General features: G+C 43.4%; 1 protein-coding gene across 1 annotated transcript in view; it reads left to right on the top strand.

Annotated features, from left to right (window-relative positions):
- The window catches only part of LOC144500854 (enolase 4-like), a 45,349-nt gene that overhangs the window by 21,076 nt on the left and 4,189 nt on the right, over positions 1-20,084 (top strand). The window contains exons 2-3 of the mRNA XM_078224329.1: positions 2,541-2,669; positions 11,798-11,988. Of these exons, the coding sequence (XP_078080455.1) occupies positions 2,541-2,669; positions 11,798-11,988 (320 nt within the window). The remainder of the gene's footprint in view (positions 1-2,540; positions 2,670-11,797; positions 11,989-20,084) is intronic.

Below are 20,084 nucleotides of genomic sequence, written 5' to 3'. Positions count from 1 at the left end.
ACTGTGGGAGGAAACCGGAGCACCCGGAGGAAACCCACGCAGACACGAGGAGAACGTGCAAACTCCACACAGACAGTGACCCAAGCCGGGAATCGAACCCAGGTCCCTGGAGCTGTGAAGCAGCAGTGCTAACCACTGTGCTACCGTGCCGCCCCAATATATAAATTGTAATCCAGACATAAGAACATAACATAAGAACTAGGAGCAGGAGTAGGCCATCTGGCCCCTCGAGCCTGCTCCACCATTCAAAAAGATCATGGCTGATCTTTTTGTGGACTTAGCTCCACTTACCCGCCCGCTCACCATAACCCTTAATTCCTTTACTGTTCAAAAATGTATCTATCCTTGCCTTAAAAGCATTCAATGAGGTAGCCTCAACTGCTTCACTGGGCAGGGTATTCCACAGATTCACAACCCTTTGTGTGAAGAAGTTCCTCCTCAACTCAGTCCTAAATCTGCTTCCCCTTATTTTGAGGCTATGTCCCCTAATTCTAGTTTCACCCGCCAGTGGAAACAACTTCCCTACTTCTGTCTTATCTATTCCCTTCATAATCTTATATGTTTCTATAAGATCTCCCCTCATTCTTCTGAATTCCAATGAGTATAGCCCCAGTCTACTCAGTCTCTCCTCATAAGCCAACCCTCTCAACTCCGGAATCAACCTAGTGAATCTCCTCTGCACCCCATCCAGTGCCAGTATATCCTTTCTCAAGTAAGGAGACCAAAACTGTACACAGTACTCCAGCTATGGCCTCACCAGCACCTTATACAGCTGCAACATAACCTCGTCATTTTTAAACTCCATCCCTCTAGCAACGAAGGACAAAATTGCATTTGCCTTCTTAATTACCTGCTGCACCTGCAAACCAACTCCTTGAGATTCCTGCACAAGGACACCCAGGTCCCTCTGCACAGCAGCATGCTGCAATTTTTTACCATTTAAATAATAGTCCATTTTTGCTGTTATTCCTACCAAAATGGATGACCTCACATTTACCAACATTGTACTTCATCTGCCAGACCCTCGCCCACTCACTTAGATTATCTATATCCCTTTGCAGACTTTCAGCGTCATCTGCACACTTTGCTCTACCACCCATCTTAGTGTCATCTGCGAATTTTGACACACTACACTTGGTCCACAACTCCAAATCATCTATGTAAATCATAAACAATTGCGGTCCCAACACTGATCCCTGAGGCACACCAGTAGTCACTGATCGCCAAACAGAAAAACACTCATTTACCCCCACTCTTTGTTTTCTGTTAGTTAACCAATCCCCTATCCATGCTAATACATTACCCGTTAACACCGTGCACCTTTATCTTATGTAGCAGTCTTTGGTGCGGCACCTTGTCAAATGCCTTCTGGAAATCCAGATACACCACATCCACAGGTTCCCCGTTGCCCACTGTACATGTAATGTTCTCAAAGAATTCCACCAAATTAGTCAAACGTGACTTTCCCTTCATGAACCCATGAAACTACATGTAACTACATACCCTTTTCAATCCCAACACATATACACACACATGACAAAACATGCAGAGGTTAGCATTTAAGGGAAAAAAACACCTTTTGGCGAAGAGGAAAACTTTCTGAAGAAAGGATAAAGTTTCAAGGCTTTTGACATTGTCAGACTGGTGTTCCTGCGTGCAAAGACAGATTGCTAGTCAAGTAGTTGTCTGGAAGTTCTTTCCAAAGGAGCTTCAGCATAGAAGAGAACAAAGCACGATCAATGTCTTTGGGATCTGTCTCTCATCTCAGCTTCTCAGGTTTCCAAATACAGACAAGTTATGTTCAGATCATGATTTCTAGCTGGACACTGATAAATAGACTGAATTTCAGACAAGGCAGGGAGAGAGCGAGTTGGGCAACCTCCTCCTTTTGGATTTATTCCCAAACTGAGTCCAAAAAACGAGTTCAAAGCAGAAACCCATCTCAGTCAGATGGTTTCCAGAAAATCACCAGAGCCTCACAGCCTCTGAAAGCGGTATTTCTTTTCCTAGAGCTATTAAAGTTCAAATAAACAAGCAGTCCTTATCTTCACAGATGCCTTGCTGGTCATGTGGGTAAAGTCATGTGACTTTTGGAAAAGGCAGTTTGCTCACAGTCCATAGTGAACTTATAACTTTAAAAAGAAAGTTCCCAAGAAAATGTCCAAATAATTCAGGGTTCTTCCAATTAAAAAAAAACACAGTTCCTGGAAATATGTATTCATAACACTATCACAGCACAGTACTTTTTAAATATAGATGTATCTGACTAAGATCCAATGATCATCAATCTCATATTTTTGTTATTATTGGTTTCTTAGTTTATGGTGTTGAACTAAAAATGTTCAGATTCTTGCAAAACTGTACTATAATTGAAAAGATGTAAATTATAAAGCTGCAAAATAAGCTTTTGAATAATGGAGTGGTATTTGCATGTATATTGTATTTTCAGTAACTTTGTACGTCTTTTAGTCGAGCAAAGATTGTTATTTTTATGGTAAATATGGAAATTTAAATTTATTTTTCTTTGCTTTTGTTTACAGGCAAATTACTTTGCCAACTTTGCAAAGCCAGCTGCAATAAGTAGGATTATTGGAAAAGAAATACTAGATGCAGAAGGTCAACGAACAGTTGAAGTGGAATTATTATGCATTATTAAGAATCTTGAGAAGGTTTGACTGGATCTTTTCATACACTGGATGTTTAGTTTTTCCTGTGATGCTGATCTATTTTAGTTTTGATTGTTAATGTTCATGATAGCCTGGAAATAAGCTTATAAAATACAATATATTTATATTCTATATTAAGTATTATAATGCCTTCATATTGGGTTCACTCAGCAGTAACGTCTCCATGTATTTAATTTTACTACAGATAGTCTATTTGACAAACATTTTTCCACTTATTTACTATTTTTATTTTTAAAGTTCATAAATTTACTTCAATTTTAATCCCATATCATTTTGTTCAAAGACCGTTTTCAAAATTTAAAAATAGGTTCCTCACACTCGATTTTCAGGGACCAAGGCACCAATTGCATGTCAGCTCTACTTCACCAGTTTCAGTAAGGTATTGTTACGACTCACCCCCTCCCCCCAGGCAAGGTTCCCCAATTTTTGATTCTGGGTGAGATATCCCCAAAAGTTTGGAGGAAGGATGAACTGACTCCCCTTCTTTATTCAAACCCTTTGGTTGGTCAGAGCAAAGTTAATTTAAAAAGGATCCCTTCCCTTGTGGATACCTTTTCCCAGTCCAAATGTATTTATGTTTTAATCAGAGCCAATTTAACCAGGCTTTTTTGAATTAAATGTTTCTTGAGCCAGGGCAGCATGGTGGCACAGTGGTTAGCACTGCTGCCTCACAGCTTCAGGGACCTGGGTTCGATTCCCGGCTTGGGTCTGTGTGGAATTTGCACATTCTCCCCATGTATGCCTGAGTTTCCTCCAGGTGCTCCAGTTTCCTCCTACAGTCCAAAGATGTGTGGGTTAAATTAATTGGCCATCCTAAATTGCCCCTTAGTGTCCCGGGATGCGTAGGTTAGAGGGATTAGCAGGGTAAATATATGGGGTTATGGGGATAGGGCCTGGGTGGGATTGTTGTCGGTACAGACTCAATGGGCTGAATGGCCTCCTTCTGCACTTTAGGCATTCTATGATTCTAAAGTAAGAGTCAGTTTATTAGTTACTTCATTAGTTACGAAAACACAAGAAAAATAATAAAACCATGCAGATTGGAAATGAGAAGTGAGTCCAAAAATAAAAGTTAAAAAAGGTACACAAATTAGACTTTGACTTGTCCATGAGGCATAGATGGTGAAATATTGCAGCCATTAAGTTGAGGGTGATTCAGTAGTACTGACTTTGGCAGTTGAGCAATTGGTTTGGAGATTCTTGGTTCAGCAGGTGAGCTGAAAGGAGTGGTCCTGTTTCCTTTTTGTCTGTGGCTTTGCTGACTTGCTTCCAATAATCAATTGAGGGAGACGGTTTTTTTAACCTGCAAACCACAATGCCCAGTGGATGTTCTTAAATTGTGACTTCCATAGCATACACTAGTACAGTGGCACTCGGACACCAGATTAGCATACAACCCAGGTTGCATTTTGTTAACCGCTTGTCTGTTTCTGAATGGGGAAAAGCACAAACATATCTGAGGTATAACTCACAGATAACTTTCAGAGATAATGGAGAATAATTACCATCTTGGCAGTAACCATCTCCTGTCAGTTATATCTCAGATATGTTTGTGCTTTTCCCCTTTCAGAAACAGACAAGAAAAGGGGTTAAAAAAACTGCAACCTGGGTTGTATGCTAATCTGGTGTCCTAGTTCCACTGTACTAGTGTATGCTGTGAAAGAGATTATAGTTCCAAAATCTGAAAGCGATTATAGTTCTGATTTTGCATAGCATCTCTTCTTTTGAATCATCCCTGTCTGAAAAAGGATGCAACATTCCATTGTCCCTCTTTGGTCTGAGTATAATCCACATAGGAATTCCAGCAAGTGGTTACTTTGCAGTCACGGCCAGTTTTTGCTTGTATGTCCTTTTTTTTTGAAAACACAGGTCTTATTTAAAAATTCAATATGTCTGTATGTGATTCAGGGCTACAATCTGTTGTCATGGCAGTACGCTTAGTGGCATGAGGCCTACCTATGCCAGAGTTACATTGGGTTACGGCAGGGTGATGAGCAAAAGCTCCTTTCTTAGGTACACTCCTCCTTTCATAGGTTCATTCCGTGTGAGGGGTGAGATGTAAGATGAGGTGCGATTGACTGCCCTTAATATCAAGGCAACATTTCACCAGGTGTGATATGAAAGAACTTTCACAAAATAGAAGTCCATGGGAATCAAGGTTAAACTTGTCCATAGCCTGGAGTCATACCTGGGAGATGGTTGTGATTGTTGGAGGCCAATCATCCCAACAGGGATTCTGCAGGAATTCATAGAATCATAGAAACCCTACAGTGCAGAAGGAGGCCATTCGTCCCATAGAGTCTGCACCGACCACAATCCCACCCAGACCCTACCCCCATATCCCTACATATTTACCCACTAATCCTTCAAACCTACGCATCTCAGGACTCTAAGGGGCAATTTTTAGCATGACCAATCAACCTAACTCGCACATCTTTGGACTGTGGGAGGAAACCGGAGCATCCGGAGGAAACCCACACAGACACGAGGAGAATGTGCAAACTCCACACAGACAGTGACCCAAGCTGGGAATCGAACCCAGATCCCTGGAGCTGTGAAGCAGCAGTGCGAACCACTGTGCTACCGTGCTGCCCTATTCCTCAGGGTTATGATTTAGCCTCAGCCATGAGTGGTGGGGAAACTTCTAGAAATGATAATTTGGGATAATATCAATAATCATTTGAGCAAATACAAGTATATTGAGGAAAGCTATTATGAATTTAAGAGAAAATCATGTTTAACTAACTTTCTTGAATTTCATGATGAGGTAAGTGTGAGAGAGTTGATGAAGGTAATACTGCTGATGTGGTATACGTGAACTTCCAAAAGGCATTTGATAAAGTATCACACAACAGACTTTTAAGTGTAGTGAGAGCTCATGAAATAAAAGGGACAGTAGCAACATGGATACAAAACTGAAAACAATGAGCAGTGGTTAATGGTTCCAGGGTGTCATAACTGGAGGCTAGTCCAGAGGTGTGCTGAGGAACTGCTTCTGGAAGTCTCCAAGTAAGGATTGCATAGTAACTGCCTAGATTTACATTGCACAATTGCCCTGTAATGAAAACCATTCAAAAGTACAATATAAATGTTCAAACTTTGGATGATTCCAACCATCTTACAGTAGTGGTTACTCTGAAAAATTTAGAAGAGTTAAAAGCATTTCTAACATCTGGGCAACTATAATACTGACCCACCCCAAGTCCCCAGAAAACCCCCCAACTGCCCTCCCCCTCCACTCCCCCACTGACCACCTGAACCCCCATCACCGACCACCTGAACCCCCATCACCGACCACCTGAACCCCAATCTACTCATCACTGTACTCCCAGTATTAAAATCGCTGTTCATATATTGAGGAAAAGATGAATCTGAGGCCAGTGTATTCATTAATCTAGGTTTGATTCACAAAACCACAAAGTACAGGCACAGACTCCCATGTTCCTCCACAACACCCAGTGTAAACTAATTTTTATACATTTGGAAAAAAATCTAATCTTTCCCAGTTGGTTGCAACTGTTCTCAATTACAAACTAAAGCATGCACTCCACTGTAGCATAATTACAACATTAACAGAGTCCATTCTTCCTTAAAGCAAAAGAAGTGCACTTTTTTCAGACAAAACAAACTGAAGACAAAAGAAATAAATCACACATTTTCAAGTCTCATCCTGAGTCGTCCCTCTTCTAACACTCTGAGTAATTTCTCACTCGAAGAGTTCCTTTTGGTGAAACAATCTGACAACTGATGGCTTGTATCTACCCACTTAAGTTTAAAAATTTCCTTTTTCTCCACCATTTCTTTTAGACTTGTGATTTCAATTTGTAATCTTCTTTCATTCACACCCTTTGTGGAATGTATGTTATCTCAAAGGGAATGATTGTCTCCTTAATATTTTAGTTATATTCTGGTTGGATTTCATTTAGTTTCAAATAACATTTCCTTTGGCTTTTTCCCATAGAGAATTTCGCCAAATATTTCTGATAAAAAGAATACTATGTCAACAGCCTCTACAAGTGTAACCAACAGATCAGGTCTAAGCTCTGCAGACCTGCCACATCCAATTATGAATGGTGGTGGACAATTAAACAACTCACTGGGGGAGAAGGCTCCACAAATATCCCCCATCCTCAATCAGGTCAAAAGATAAGACCAAAGCATTGCAACAATCTTCAGCCATAAGTGCTGAGTGGATGATCCACCTCTGCCTCCTCCGGAGGTCCCCAGCATCACAGTCTTTAGCCAATTTGATTCATTCCACATGGTATCAAGAAACCGCTGAACTGGATGCTGCAATGGTTATGGGCCCTGACAATATTCTGGCAATAGTACTGAAAACTTGTGCTCCTAGCCAAGCTGTTTCAGTAAAGCTACAACACTAGCATTTACCTGGCAATATGTAAAATTGCCCAGATATGTCCACAAAAAGCAGGAAAATCCAACCCGCCAGTTACTGCCCAATTGATTTACTTTCGATCGTAGAAGGGGTCATTGACGGTGCTATCAAGGGATTCAGCATACACAAATTCTACCATAGTTGTGATGTTCCACAAGACTTCCATCAAATTTATAACAGGATTCTGCTGAAATGACAAAGTAATTTCAGCAAGTAATCTTTAATTGAAAATGGCTTCATGTGCTTTGGTAACATCTGCTGATATTTAACCTACATATTAGAGTAAGCAGGTCAAACTTACAAGAAAATAAATCTGTTGGTCTGCAAATAAATGCTGGAAAGATGTAGTGGCTGGGTTTTCTGCCCTTGTCCTCATCAACTTTCTAAACTTTAACTTTGAAACTGGAAATTGCAAGCTGCCGAAGGCAGAAACAGAAAACCCCAGTCAGTAAGCCTATCACGGTAGCACAGTGGTTAGCACTGCTGCTTCACAGCTCCAGGGACTTGGGTTCGATTCCTGGCTTGGGTCACTGTCTGTGTGGAGTTTGCACATTCTCCTCGTGTCTGCGTGGGTTTCCTCCCACAGTCCAAAGATGTGCGTGTTAGGTTGATTGGCCATGCTAAAATTGTCCCTTAATGTCCTGAGATGCATAGGTTAGAGGGATTAGCGGGTAAATATGTACGGATATGGGGGCAGGGCCTGGGTGGGATTGTGGTCGGTGCAGACTCGATGGGCCAGATAGCCTCTATCTGCACTGTAGGGTTTCTATGATTCTATGATAACATTGGCAAAGAGAAAAGGAAGGTTAATGTTTTGGATGTCGACCCTTCATCAGAACTCTAATGCACACTGGTAGGTGACAAGCATTACTAGTCTGCGGAGGTCTTACAACACAATGGTAGAGTCCCTACCTCCAGACTAGAATCTCTGGGTTCAAGTCCAATGCCAGGATTTGTTGGCCATGGAAAAAGCATTCATAACATGGTTCAATAGACTGATAATCAGCTCAGGAATCCTCCTGCTACTTCCCCACTATTTCCCAAAGGGCAAAACGTGTGTGTGAAGATGTGCTTAAAAAATTACTCGTCTACAACAAAAATCTGATGCCTTGCAGAGCTATTTTAACAGCCAATATTCTCTTGCATTTAATATATATAAGCTATAAAATCCTTGCATGCACTGGTATTCTTGACTTTAATCAGCTGCTTTGTTTAAGTTCTTAGCCAGATAAACGAACTTCACGATTTGCAATTTCCTCATAATCTCCTGCAATTGCAAATCTATCTGCTGCCTAAAACTAATTTCCCCTCAAGACCTCTGTTATATTAAATGCCAGCAGATCAGTATGTTTAAAAAGCATGGAATATAGGTGTTTTCCACTATGTCCAGATCATTTCCATTATTGGTGTTAAAATCATTTCTCCTTGGATCTCTGCTTAAATTGCATTCAATTGTTCTGAAATTATCATTAATGGTGCACCCTGATCTCTTTTGCTTTTAGTAAGTCTCCATATTTTTCAAAATTTTCATTTTCCCCAATTATAGTACATTTTCATCTCAATTATTTATTGATTGATTTAGACTCTAATTTTTAAAAATATTACCATCTAAAACATGAGGTGTACTAAGCATTTTTATTTAAAATGTTTAAAGTAAATAAAGGTAATATGAAAATGACTTATTGTTGGCCCATTATCTGTCAGCAACTATAATTTATCTTTAATATCAGGACATTGAGAAGGCAGTTTCAGCATATAGCTGAAGAGAGACAAAGAAAATAAGAGTACTTAAACTAGACTAAACTCTTAAGGAACATGTATGTGGTTTTGATCCTAAGTACTGTAGTTTAAAAAAAGTGATTGAAGACTGAAACTGTAAAGTACACTTGCAGCATGAGTCTGGAAATTGCCCATAAACCTTACACTTTGCATTTTGCAGCAAAGAAATTGGCCAGTTTTCAGGAGGCTTCCCCACAGGCCAATATAAGATTTATTCAAGCCTCAAATAATGTAATTAGTATGTGCCAAATGTTATGTTCTTCCACTGAGCCCTGGCCCTGATGGTCAATCTACCAATGTATAACAATGCAGGTTCATGGCTAATCCATGTTTCTGATCATTTTTAATTATTCATTAACATGAATGGGGAATGCTGGGTAGGGCAGCATTTATTGCCCATATCCAATTGCCATTAGGAAGTTGGTGGTGAGCCGCCAAATTAAACAAATAGCTATTGCTATAGTGTAAGATCCAGAATGGTCTCAACTCGGTGAATGTGGAAAAGATGTTTTCTATTATGAATGAGTCTAGAGCAAGGAGGCACTGTTTTAAAATTAGGAGACACCCTTATAGGACAGAGATGAGATTTCTTTTTCTCTGAGGGCTGTGCAATTTTGGAACTCTGCCGCAGAAGGCAGTGAAAGCGGAGTCGTTGAATATTTTTAAAGCAGTGATAAGTAGATTCTTGTTAGGCAAGGGAATCAAAGGTTATTGGGCATCTGAGTACCTACCCTCTGCTGGTCAATTTAATGGTTACTTATCTTTTAAGGACAGAGTTCTAAGATCAATCATTCATTAAAACATGCTTAACTTATCATACTATATCTAATTGTGACATTTGAAGTTGGAAAGACTTTTTAAATTGACTTGTCAAAAAGTTCTCAACTTTAAACAGACTTCCCCTGTGAACTGACTGACGTGGCATGTTTCATAAAGGCTTCAAGAATCCATCTGCCTCACTGAAAATCTTAAACTTGGGAAATTGAGACATTTAAAAGGCTGAACTTGATATCAATTGGAGTGTGTATTGGGTCGCAACCTGCCACATCTCCCATGTGGATTAAAATGGCAGCCAATGGAAATTGACTGCTAGGCACAGGTTGCCCATTTGTTGATATAACAAAACCTGACCCGTGGTACTCAAAAGTAAAAGTTTATTTATAAGTCACAAATAAGGCTTACATTAACACTGCAATGAAATTACTGTGAAAATCCCCTCGTTGCCGCAGCCCGGCGCCAACCTGTTTGTGTTTGGTGTTATGATCCCAGTTGATGTTATAACCTGAAGGGGAGATCACAGAATGTAACCCTGGCTGAAAGATGGTAACTTTTACTTTTTTTTAGATAAGATGGAGGAACATATTCACAGGACTGCTAATTAGTTTTAACATCAAGAACAAAAACACTTATTAGGCATGAAAAGTTGGATACCCCTTTACTCCCCCCTCAGCTAAATAAATGCACACAGGTTTTAGGGTTAACATTACGAAGTATATCTTAAGCTACAGTGTTCTCAGTAACACCAAGTCCTTTTAAACACACCAGTTGGATGCGGTGAAAGCAACTCTCCACTCTGAACCAAAGTTAATGTCTATGGATTACTCCTCAAAATCCCCCAGATGACTGTCACGTGAAAATTTCCAAATTTCACTCCAAAAGCACACACTTTACAATCTTCTTTCACAACAATACTTTCCATCAGCAGTTTGCATTCCGGCATCCAGTCCAGGTTTTGCAAATGATTCTTTTAAATAAAGCTTCCACTCCACTTTTAACATCAAACCCAGTATCCAGGTTTTATAACTCCCTTCAGGATTTCTTTGTCTTGACTGCTATACAAACTCTCACAATTGCTTTAAATCTTGATTCCCAGACTCTATTAAAATGGCATCGTTTGATTTACTGCCGATGTCTGATTTTCCATTTTAACTCTGGCTACCTTCTGGTACCTTCTCTTTAACTCAGAACATTGTGTTTACTTTTCCCTTGAATTCTTCTGAACAATACCTTGGTCTCTGTTCTCTTAACTTCAGTCTTCCTAAGACATTCTCTATGTCCCAATTCCCTGGTTATCTGGACTGTGTCTCGTTCTTTTGGGAAGTCAGAAGTCTATCTCCTTGCTGCTCCCTTTTCCTCCAGCTTCTCCTGGCAGAATTGAGAGATTTTCACTGCCCAGTATCCTGCAACTACAAACAATTTCAGCTAAAAATTAATTTCGCAAGCCTTTCTACCTTAAAAAGCCCTCAGTTGCTAAGCAACCACTGCTACTTCTGCCAACCTTCATTTACTCTTCACATTGTAACCCTCTCTAAGCAAAATAGAAGCACAGTTGGAACTGAACCAACCCCCACACATACAAACCCCTTTGTCCAGCATGGATTCAGCTATATATTTTACTCTTCTTTACACAAACATCAAATTAAACCTCATCTTATTTATCCATACAAATATAAATCCCTTGAAACTACCTTTGTTTTCCTAACAGTGGTAAATGCGCATCTTTCAAAAAATGCTTATCCTCTCATTCCTTTACAATAACATTGTACATTAGCTGTGCAATATTGTTGCTGGTTCTGCTGTTGGGCTCAAAAGAATTCCAGCTCATATTGCATGTTCAGTATAGAGCTGAACTGTTTTATTCAATGGAACTTTGTTGACCAAAATAATAGCTTTTGAAAAACACAAATAAATTTCTTGGCCGTTCAATGAAGAGTTTTTCAATAAAACTTAATATTTTGTGCATTTTATTTTTGTTATATTTACAGTCTGGATTTACAAATGAGGACCGTCATGTATGAGTGTAAGCTTTGCTTCTAAAAATTGAAGTCACGAAATACTTCATCCAAGGAAGATATTATGTGTATACTGATATTGCAACTTTGAATCATTACATTAACTACTTTAAATGTTTTCAACACAATCTATTTCTTTTCAGAGTATCTGCTTTACTACAATGTCTAATTGTTGTCATGATCCCAATTACATCACCCAAGATACCATGGATGAAGAAAATGAACTGAAAAATCTATCTGTCCAGATTGCCTTAGAATGGATTAATGAACCACTGAATTCCTTGCTAAAGGGGCTTTTGCCAACTAATCAGACGCAAGTGGACAAATTGCTGAGGTATTGCTATAGTTCTCCCAAATCCTTCGTTCTTTCAAACCTCTCTATTAAATTTTCTTACATCTTCCCTCTACATTATAATCTGTATGTTAAGTCACAATTGGCTATCAATTTTTCTTCTTCATTGTGTTATGACAGGAGAAAGATTGGCACTGATTTCCTCCCACCTTTTGCCCAAAAGCAAGAAGGTGTTTTGAATTATTTTTAAGTCTGTAATGGCATGTTTTCCCAAATCCTCGGTTGGTGTGATCCAGTTTACTAATAATCCACTCAAACCCATTATGATTAACTCAGAAGGTTAGTTTATTTTGTATTCAAAACCCAGGGGAGGAGTGTTAGCAACACAATAGGCACTAACAGTACAGTGATCACAGAAATGATTAGTTCACATGATTTCCAGAGTCAGAGTCCAATGAGAAATTCTTTCATATAGTTTGAGTTCAGCTGGCTGAAGACATGCATTGGGTTCATTTTGCAGTTGGTATGGATATCACAGATGAAGTAGATATTCAGAGACTGGGTCAGTTCTGCAGGCATTAATAGGAACCCTTACAGCAGAGACAGGCTTGGAGGTGCTGAGAGATGGTAACCAATTACTTGCTCAGCCAGGTAGCTGAAGTCCTTTCCAGTTAATGTTAAAACAGCAGAGAGAGGAGTTCTTAGTTCTCAAAGACATATACAGATTTCAAAATGACTCCTTGAGTCATGTGACCTTCTTTCTCCACAGTTACTTCCAAAAGGGATGTTTATGCAGTGTCTGGAACTGGCTTTGATTCCAGTACTGATAATATCTTAGTCAATAGTTATTGAAAGAATTGCCATATGTTTTGAGGGTTTGCTTTTGGAAGCCATTCTCTAGGCAGACCACTAGCAAGGTGAGGTTATCAGATGCAAATTATGTCCTCTTGCTTCCCTTTTGAAATGAGTCTAGACAGTTCCAGGTGTGATGTGAGTCTTTTAACAACTTTGCAAGCATAATGAGTTTCAAAGTGCAAGTCTCTTGGGTTTGTGATTACAAAGGGTCTGTACAATGAAATGTGAGATTCCACTGGCTGAGAAAATAATTATTTTGTTTTTGTAACTCCTGGGGGTAGCTACCAGAGGACCAAACCTATAGTCATGTGACTTGTAGCAGCCATCTTTTTGGTTCAGCTGGAAATTCATTTTCTTTTTAAAGATAGCGATAAGGATAAAGCTTTGGATTCCTTTTCATGTCCCAGGGACTCGACAATTGGCCAGAATTTTCAATTATTCTCATTATTTGTCATATTGAAAAGAAAATCCATTACATATTTTGAGCTTCATTCACTTCATTTTAGCTGTTTGGTATTTGGAGCTTGTTTTAGCTGTTCAGTATCTGGAGTTTATTCGTTTATTTGAATCATTGGCTGGTTTGAAGGAAATAATGGCCAAATGAATTGATTAACCATGTGTCATCAGCTGAATTTGATCATTCTGGAAATTGTACAAATTTGGGGAAGGGGGTGGGGTAGGAGGAGGAGGAGGAGAAGAGTTCCCACATGATTTCTAGTGAGATCAGGGCTTCCTAGCGACATGGATGTTTTCTAGGAGTATATTTTTGGATGAAAAGCATTTTTATGGAATCCCACCCCATCTTGCCTCCAATCACAATTTCTAGGCTAGGTGCATGTGGGATTAGTTCTTCAGCAGAATTGCTGTTGAAAATGAATGGAAATTACAGGAGGGTTTCATTCCTGACAGATCTGCCATCATAAAGCTCTGATTAACTTATAATCAGATAGATGAGATCTAATGGTTTGTTAAAGTTAGTTGATCCTGTCAGAACTCCTACACTTAAAACCTTTCCCTGCTTAGACAACATCCAACCAAATCTCAGGCTTGTGCTTACTTGCTTGATTCTCCTACTGAGGTGGACTTTAAAATCCCACAATGAGAAACTCTTTGGTACTTATAAATTGACGACTCCACCTACAGAAAATAATTTTATTCAACAGCATAATTTTCCAAATTGAATGGTCAGAAATCTAGTTCTTGTTTCAGTGAAAATGCATAGATGAGTACATTGGTTGTGATAACATTGGAGTAAAGGGAACGGATAGAGGGGAATTTCAGAAATGTGTTCAGAGGAGGTTCCTTCACCAGTATGTTCTCAGTCCAATTAGGAAGGAGATGCTGCTGGATCAGGTGCTAAAGATAGATGGGGTGGTCCAAGTGTCTGTGGAAGAACACTTGGGTAAGAATGGTCGTCACATCACAAGGTTCGGTAATGGAGAAGAGCAGCAGACAATTGAAAGTCGTACTTCTAAATTAAAAGAGGGCTAACTTCAGTGAGATGAGAGGAGATCTAGCCAGGGTAAAATGGATCCAAAACTTTCACAGGAAAAACTGTAATTGAATAATGGGTGATCTTGAAGGAAGAAATATTCAGGCACAGGGTAGGTACATTCCAACGAGAGAGAGTGGCAGGGGACCCAAAAGGGGATGATATGGAAATAGAGACGATGATCACACAAAAGTAAACGGAAGTGTAAAGCCTGCAATGTGAATTATTTGGGAGAGCCCGGCCAAATACAGCAAGTCAAGAGAGAATGTCAAGAGGAAAATAGGACTTGCAATGAAAACCCATGCAGACACCGGTAGAATTTGGAGAGAACATGCACACTCTGCATAGACAGTGACCCAAACTGGGTCCTGGGTCCCTGGTGCTTTGAGGCAGCAGTGCTAACCACTATGCCACCCTATATTGCATGGATTGAGAATTGTAATTAAAATTTCCTTGTATAAAATGGTTGAATTGGCTCAAGCAAATGAGAGCACTGGACAAAGCACTTTTGAACTGCGAGGCACACAGGGCGAGGTGAACAAAATTTGGCAAGAAATGGCAGCCACTCGGAATACCAGTAGTGAGGGCCCAATGGAGCCTGAGAAAAGGAAGAGAAATCATCAGCCACAAGAGGTTGGCGAGTGTTGTAGTTGTAGGGGAGATCATCCCCAAGACAGATATAAGTGTAAAGAGTTCATTTGTTTCAGATGTAATTGGAAGGGCCATATACAAGCTAGATGCAGAGTCAGACAGACAGTGCCTAGTTTCCAGAAAAAAAAGTAAGGACTCCATTGAACAAGATTGAGGAAGATTCTGAAGAGAAGTCCGAAGTTTTTAAGCTTAAAATTATGAAATTAAACAAGACACCCCCATCGAAATCTCCCTTATGGTTAACAGGCGTCCTTTGACAATGGAGATCAATACAGGCGCTTCAGCCATGGTAATAGATGAACAAACCTACAAGTATTTGAAGGGAGGTCTGCAACCTATGAGACTCCACATTACCTCAATAAAGTTGGCAAACTATACAGAGGGAGGCACTGAGGCACTGAAGATATTGGGCATGACATCAACACCAGTATCTTACCAGCACCATTGTGCTCAGCTAGGATGGAGGCCTAACCTTATAGGACAAGACTGGTTGAAGCAAATCAAATAGAATTGGATTGAAATATTCAACATCACAGAAGAGGGCACCGACCCTACTTCAACATCAGAATCTCTTGGCCCACCTACCACTATTAAAGACTCAGTTACCCCGAGCTCAGAACCCAGTTGTGGAGTTGCGCCACTCCACAAGAGTCCGGAAGTGTCCAGGGTGACTTACTTTGTGAACTTTGCCACTCTTTGCACATTTTATTTTGACTGTATATATCTGTATGAGTTTTTGTTTATATTATTGTAAAAGAACTTAAGGGGGGAGGAATGTGGAAGTGTGACCCCTTTAAGGGGCTGTGTTCATAGGTCACATGCCCCTTCTGGGGCTTGTTAGGAGGAAGTGCGCAAAACAGCACCTATTGAGTGTTAGGGTCCAGTTAGAAGGGAATCTTCTATGTGTGACTGGGTGTCCTTCAATAAGTCACTGTTGTGATTCAAGACTTTCTCTTTGTGAAACCTCATGCTACAACTGTGCAAATCAATATAAAAATGATAATATAACTGGAGACTCAAGGGTGCACTGAAGTGGGATATAAGCCCCGACTGGATTGACATATTACAGCAATGTGTGTTGCACAGACTAATAGCACCAGCCTAAAAATATCAGTCAAGAATTATGGGCCCGATTCTCCCATCACAATTCGCAATTTTTCTGGCGGGTCAGGCTGGGAGATGCACGTGTTGGTCATTTTACGGGTCCCCCGCGCGCATCTCCCAACCAGAGAAAAATGGCGCTGCCGGGAACGTGCAGAAAACCAGCGGACCGCTGATTTGCATGACTTTACATACCTTTAGCATGCCATTTTCGGGATCGACACAGCAATCTCCGCCCACGTTTGCGTCTCCCACCTCTTTGGCGTGATGTAACTTTGGCACGAATCAGAGTAGGTATATAAAAATCTCAACCTGGCATGGCAGCCTTGAATTGGCGTGAGGTGGTAAGTGCTGCTAGCGGAGCACAGGGGATGTTGCAGGCAGGCCCTGGAGATGCCTGGTGGCCTTCCTCCTGCTATCTTCAGGTGTTGGCCCATGGACCAGTGATATCTGGAGTGGGGGGCTGGGGGTGGGGGGACTTCTATTTTCCCAGAGCTCTCTGGGTGAGTGTGGGAGGCAGCCTCAAGGAGTCCCGCTCACCCTCCCCCTCCCGGGCACTTTGCAGTGACATTGTCTTGCCACGCGGTATGGTCAGGGACTCGACTGAGTGCTGGTGTTCCAGGATGGGGGAGGAGTACACCATGTGTTGAATGAGGCCTAACCAGATGAAGGAACAGCTGCTGCTCCAGGCTGGGGTGCAGAGGTTCAGACATGGACTGCGTGGAATCTGCTGTCATTGGGGACACATCTGGTGCTGATTTGCAGTCTGTCCCTGCCCTGTGACACGGACCAGCAACACATGCCTGTAACAGATGCTGCAGTTGCACACATAGCAATGGCTCAAGGGTGCGCAGTGCCCACAGCTGTACACCGACCTGCATAATCTGTGCCAGCATTTGTCATGATGGGAATCTCACACAACCCTAATCAGGCCCGCATGGCACCAGGGATTGTGTGGTGTTGTCAGCACCCACAAATGGAGGTACTGGCCCAAGTGAGGGAGTGGGGTGGTGCTGGGTCTATGCAGCCAATGTTAATAAACTGTCATTCTATGTTCTTTCCAAACCCCATTGTGTAGATGGATCTCTGTTTACTCGATCTGGAGCTGGCCATGATGGTGGCAGCAGGGGTGGAGGAAGAGGCGGCTCAGGAGGTGGCGGGTGTGGAGAGACCACAGCAGGAGCAGTCCCTCAGGAAGGAGAGCAAGGGGCTGCTGCTGAAAGCCAGGAGGTGGGTGAGCAGCTTCCCGAGAAGGCGGAGGGTGCCGAGGCAAAGGAGTTTCAGGCCCCGCAATTCCTTCAAGGCCCTCTTGGATGAGATGTGCCGTCGCTGGCTGCACCTCTCCAAGACCACGGTGCGACACATTTGTGAGGCGCTTGCACACCTGGCACCTCAGGGGAGGGGTGGGCACCCCCTCCCTGGGGAGGGGTGGCCACCCGCTCCCTGTGGACGTGAAGGTGACAGCTACCCTGAATTTCTATGCCTCCGGATCATTCCAGGCACCCAATGGCGACCTAGCTGGGATCTCCTAGGCCTCAGTGCACAGGTGTGTGCGGCAGGTCACAGATGTCCTGTATGCCTGGGCAGGGCAGTACATTAATTTTGATATTGGCTGTGCACAGCAGGTGACCCGGACTCTTGGCTTCACATCCATCGCCGGAATTCCAATATGCAGGGAGCAGTGGATGGGACACATCGCCTTGCGGGCCCCGCGTGCAGGGCCGCAGCAATTTGTGAACAGGAAGGGGTTCCACTCCCTGAACGTCCAAATTGTCTGCGACCATCAAATTATGATCATGCAGGTTGATGCATGCCATCCAGGGAGTGTCCATGACAGCTTTGTGCTCAGGCAGTCGGACATCCCTGGGTTCTTTGAAGACCAGCCCAGGCTCCTGGGATGGCTACTGGGTGACAAGGGTTACCTGCCAAGGGCATGGCTGATGATGCTTGTGCAGAGGCCCGAGACCGAGGTGGAGACCCGCTACAACGAGACCCACCCGGTCCGTCGTAGAGCCGTGCATTGGCCTGCTGAAGGTGCGGTTCTGCTGCTTGGACCGCTCTGGGGAGGGGCCTCCAGTATGACCCTGTGCGTGCTTCACGCATCATCATTGTTTGCTGCGCTCTTCACAACATCGCCCAGCATCGGGGAGACCAGCTGGAGGAGGAGGAGGAGGAGAAATGGCGAGGGGGCGAGGTGGACGTCCCACCACATGATGAGCCAGAGGAAGGAGGGTGGTCGATGATGGCAGATGTCTGGCAGTGAAGGGCAGCGAGTGATGCTTTCATTGCAGCCCACTTCACCTTGCTGGTGCTGTGCAGTGAGGGGGCTGCAACCACCACACATCCACCAGACCCCAGGAGCAAGTGCAGCCGCTATTCCCCCTTCAAACCGACCTGGGCCCTCAAACCACCACATCACCCTTCCCCAAATTCTGTCATCCCACCACCCTATCCCGCAGAAACATCCGGACCTGTTAATGTGCCTGGGCTGGCAATAGTTGCAAGTCTTGGTTGAAAGCTGGAGGATGATGACGACTCACTGTTGTGCACACTGGGATCCTGCCCCTGGTGACGTTCAAGTCTGACTCCTACCTGTATTCCGAATGCACGTTGCCATCCTGGCCCACATAGCTGTAAGGGTTGGGGACACATGTTTTTTGGCCAATGCGGGGGAGGGGGGGCAATTGCACCAAGGGTCTGGTGAATGTTGGGGAAGGTAGGACAGGAACTCTGTAACATGTGGCTGAGTCTGCAAGACTCAACAGACAGCACCTCTGTGTTTGGGAATCGGGAACACTCAGCTCTGTGGGGGGTGGGGAGGTGGAGAATCAGAGACAATTAGTCACAGCTGTGAGATGCAATTAACAGTTTGTGTTCTTAGCATTATTGATTAATAAACCCTGACTAATGCTGACCTTCACCCATGCCCTCTTAGTGAACTACAACTTTCTTACTTTGTGCAGTCTACTGCTTCTTCTAGGTGCTACTCCAGGATGCACATTGGAGGTGGAGGTGTCCAGCTGTAATGCACACCCCGCTGCTTGTGATGCCCTTGGCGGACGTCCCCTGGGTGGCCAGGATCTGAAGGGCCTCAGCTGACTTGTGGATGGCACTGTTCGGTGCGGCACTGTTCGGTGCCACCCTGTTCATCTCGCTGGCCCTGAGATGCCCCGGTGTGAGGAAGGGGGGAATCGGAACGTCTCAGGATGTCTGGGATCTCCTGCGTGGAAGGCCCCAGCATGGGCTCAAGCCCTTCCTCCTCCCTTGGGGTGCCCAGAGGCCCTGGGGATTCTCCATGGGATGCCAGGGTAGCTGGACTGAGCTCCAGAAGCTCCAGCGTCACCTGGCTCTGCCAGTCCTGGAAGCCTAGATGAGTCTGTCCCATGATTTGTGATCCCTCAGCCCTGGCCTTCTGAGACTGACCCAAGCTCTGGAGCCCCCCTCCCCCCACCCCCCCCCCCCCCCCCCCCCCCCCCGCCCCCACTACAGCATTCTGTGAGTGAACCAGGCTCTGGAGCCCCTCAGCAGTAGCCCTCTGAGCCTGGGCTAAGTTGTCAACGCTCATAGCAACGGCCTGCTGTGTCTCCAGAATGCCAGCGAGTCCCAGCTATGTCTCCCACATGCCCATCGGACGCTGTGTCTCCTGGATGCCAGAAACACATTCGGCCGTGGCCCACTGTGTCTCCAGGATAGCCTGGATCCTGTCACCCATGAGGACAGACCCCTGAGCCAGACTTTCCATTGTGGTCGCCACCCTTGCAGTGTTGGCCTGGCTCGCACACTGTGTTGGCACCACCTCCTGCAACAGCACAATGTTGGACTCCCCTGAACAGCCTTGCAGTCGCAGCATGGTCGCTGACAGCCCTTCCACAACTCCCTGGGTTTCCACCAGACTTGGGAGGAACACACCGAGGCCCAGCACTTGGCTTGGGGATAGCTGAATCCTGGCCTCCGGCAGACCTCCGTGTGCCCAAACCCTCGGATGTGCCCACCTCCACCCGATGTGCATCAGTGTCTGTAATGTGCTCATCAGTTCATG

The sequence above is a fragment of the Mustelus asterias genome, chromosome 11, assembly GCF_964213995.1.
Source record: "Mustelus asterias chromosome 11, sMusAst1.hap1.1, whole genome shotgun sequence".
Lineage (NCBI taxonomy): Eukaryota > Metazoa > Chordata > Chondrichthyes > Carcharhiniformes > Triakidae > Mustelus > Mustelus asterias.
This window is presented reverse-complemented; position numbering and strand designations above follow the sequence as displayed.